Source organism: Pygocentrus nattereri, chromosome 7 (assembly GCF_015220715.1).
Source record: "Pygocentrus nattereri isolate fPygNat1 chromosome 7, fPygNat1.pri, whole genome shotgun sequence".
Classification (NCBI taxonomy): Eukaryota; Metazoa; Chordata; class Actinopteri; order Characiformes; family Serrasalmidae; genus Pygocentrus; species Pygocentrus nattereri.
Window position 1 is genome coordinate 15,072,198 of NC_051217.1, and position 2,903 is coordinate 15,075,100.

Genomic DNA, 2,903 nt, shown 5'->3' on the forward strand with positions numbered 1-2,903 from the left:
TTGTTAATCAACTGCATTTGTAAGTTGGAACTTATTTAAGGAGATTGAGTGAGCAAACCCCTCTGAATTGAATTGCTTTCTAATCCTGCATCTCCAGGCTGAGTCATGTGTGAACTACAGAGTAACTAAGCTGTTCCCATGAACACTGAAACTTAATTTACCTGCTTTTGATGGCACCCTTTGAACAGGTGACAGGTTAACAGAATTATAGTCCTGCGCTCTGCTGAGTGCGGATGAAAGAATCAGCAATCTAACAAGATTCACAGCCAATGGATATGGGTTTCCCTATCCAATTACAGTCAGCTATTTGCAGACCACAGGTCTCTGTCCTTACATGAGCTGAGCTGACATGATCTTATTTTGGCAGAATTGTGCACAATGTAATGAATTATGTCTGTGAACATTTTTTTATTTAGAGTGGGATGGAGACATGTTTTGTCATCTTGCAACTATTAGATGTGAGAAACCCCAACTTATCCTGTTACATCCACCTGGACTCCTCCTCCTCCTATAGTTTCATTTGGCCAGTGTGAAGACTTTCTGGACTAATCTCCATTAGCTCTATTAATGGTCCAGTGAGAGGAGTGCTGCAGCGTCTGGAGAGGAATTCAGCACTAAGGACAGCTCCCAAGAGCAGGCATGGGCCAAGCTCAGCAGACTGAGCAGAGCACGGAGATGGAGGTAGATGTGGCTGCTATTCAGCAAATGTACAAAAAGTTTGTGACGGAGTGTCCCAGCGGACTCTTGTTTTTGCATGAATTTAAGCGATTTTTCGGAGTTGACTCCACAGGAGAAGCATCGGACTACGCTGAGAGAATGTTCCACGCCTTCGACAAGAATGGGGTGAGAAAGAAAACAGCTTTGGGTGTTTCTCCATCTTTCAGAGAAGAAAATATGTGGATGCTTTCATTTGTAACATGTTCACTGTAGCATAGCCTGAGGACCACAGGAAGCAGACTGCCAGAAAATGAAAGCTATCCATGGTTTAGTCCTTAAACAGAAATAATTAAGAAGCTGTAAATTCAGTAAAATTCATGGGCAGATGAGAGAAAGAGATACTTCTGCAGTACAAGACAAAGATGTGAAACAGATACTTGTGTTTGCAGTGTTTAGTTAGCTACTCTTATAATTGCTGAAGATGTGTTTTATGCTTATTTTCAGGACAATACCATTGATTTCTTGGAGTTTGTGGCAGCTTTGAACTTGGTGTTCAGGGGAGATTTAGAGCACAAGCTAAGGTGGTCATTCAAGGTGTATGATAAGGACGGCAGTGGCTTTGTGGACAGGGCTGAACTCAGAGCGATTATTGAAGTGAGTCCTTTTTTCTGCTTTTGGGTGTTTGCATCACTAGTCTGACCTTAATAATGCCCTAGTGTAAGAATTAAAAGCACCTAATCCTTCCACTTCTCTCATTTCACTTGCAGAATTTGTCACAGACTGCTCATATCCCAGGGATAAGAGCCCACTATTAGGCTCTATAAATGCTTTATAGAAATGTAAAGCCTGATCAGATTGATGCCACAGTATACACAGTAATAGATGCCAAAGATGCCTAATATATGAATAACCATTGGCTTGTAATTTGGACTGAAGCCCAGTCAACTAATTTTAACCTGTAAACATATTTTATAGCAGTCCTTTATTACTTATTCATAAGCCTGTAATTCTCAAACAGTAGTCTTTTTTTTGACATCTTGCATTTTACCCCTCTTTCCAGAATATATATCGTTTAAAGAAAGTGGACAGGAGAGAGATGAACACCTCCTTAGATGAAATTTGTGAGCGAATCTTCAAAGTCGTAGATGCAAATGGTGATGGTGAGTGACGTTTCCCTATCTGATTCAGAGATCCAGAAGCTGGGCTTAACCCTTCAGTTCCCTACTTATTGCATTCTAAGGTTCATTATTTAGTAATTACGTGGAAACAGTGCAAACTCACTGAGTTATTCTTTAGTTACAGTAGTGTGAAATGGAAGCTTGGACCTGCCAGCATGTCCTGACCATTTAACAGTAGCTATACATCTCTAATAAAAAACAAAGAGAACTGTGTTGAACAGAACCTAATATTAAAAAATAAATCTATTGGAATAGAATCTTTTTCCCACCCCCATCACATCAACTAGGGACAACAGAGGCTGATCAACTAGCCCTATTCCCTTGGGATAATCTCCAATAGGTATTACTGTAAGTATAGTCATCCAATTAAATGTTCAGAATTAGTGCACTGGGTTAAGGATCAGCTTTGATGTTTGGTTATGTCTATCATGTTAAAAGCATTATTTGCACTCATTCTTACTGCTTGTAACCCATTGCATGTCTCTCCTAGGTCACATATCACTGGAAGAGTTTGTAGAAGGGGCTCAGAAAGACCCGTGGATTCTCAACATGCTACGTTTAGACATGAACCCTTACAACTGGGTGTTGGAACAAAAGAGAAGAAAAAGTGCTCATTTCTGAAAATGAAAATATCAGTAGTTAATATCCAGATACACAATGCCAATGTTAATGCTGTTGAGATTTCTTTGTCTTCACTCTAACTCCGTCAATGTGCCTCAAGCTACCATACAGTTTCAGTGAATGGCCTTCTTCATCAGACATAATACAACTGGAGCACTGCTTAATTGAATGCTTCATCTTTTCTATGTTTTCTATGCTGGAAATATGATGAATGAGGAGGATATTTTAGCAATGAAATGAAAAGCTCATATTTTTGTAAATAAATGAATGAACATATAAATATATTTATCATAATTAATATAAAAGCATGTATATGCACATGCAAGCATTATTAGGCTGATTATCTGATGTGTGATTTCAAGCAACAGGATAGCCTCATTGTGGAGGTTTTAAAGAAGAGTATTCTTATTTTTTATTATTATTATTATTATTATTATTATTATTATT

General features: G+C 38.5%; 1 protein-coding gene across 1 annotated transcript; it reads left to right on the top strand.

Moving 5' to 3' along the window:
* The first annotated feature begins 631 nt into the window (after positions 1 to 631).
* LOC108444041 (guanylyl cyclase-activating protein 2-like) lies at positions 632 to 2,573 on the top strand. Its single transcript, XM_017725398.2, has 4 exons — positions 632 to 843; positions 1,162 to 1,311; positions 1,718 to 1,817; positions 2,326 to 2,573. The coding sequence occupies exons 1-4, from the start codon at positions 640 to 642 to the stop codon at positions 2,454 to 2,456; spliced, it is 585 nt and encodes a 194-aa protein (XP_017580887.1). The 5' UTR covers positions 632 to 639; the 3' UTR covers positions 2,457 to 2,573.
* Positions 2,574 to 2,903: the final 330 nt, after the last annotated feature.

Bases quoted from the DNA above. Each gene is read 5' to 3' on its own strand.
- LOC108444041 (XM_017725398.2), top strand. From the start codon at position 640: ATGGGCCAAGCTCAGCAGACTGAGCAGAGCACGGAGATGGAGGTAGAT. The intron at 1,312-1,717 runs GTGAGTCCTTTT...CCCTCTTTCCAG, and splicing joins AACTCAGAGCGATTATTGAA to AATATATATCGTTTAAAGAA. The intron at 1,818-2,325 runs GTGAGTGACGTT...TGTCTCTCCTAG, and splicing joins CGTAGATGCAAATGGTGATG to GTCACATATCACTGGAAGAG.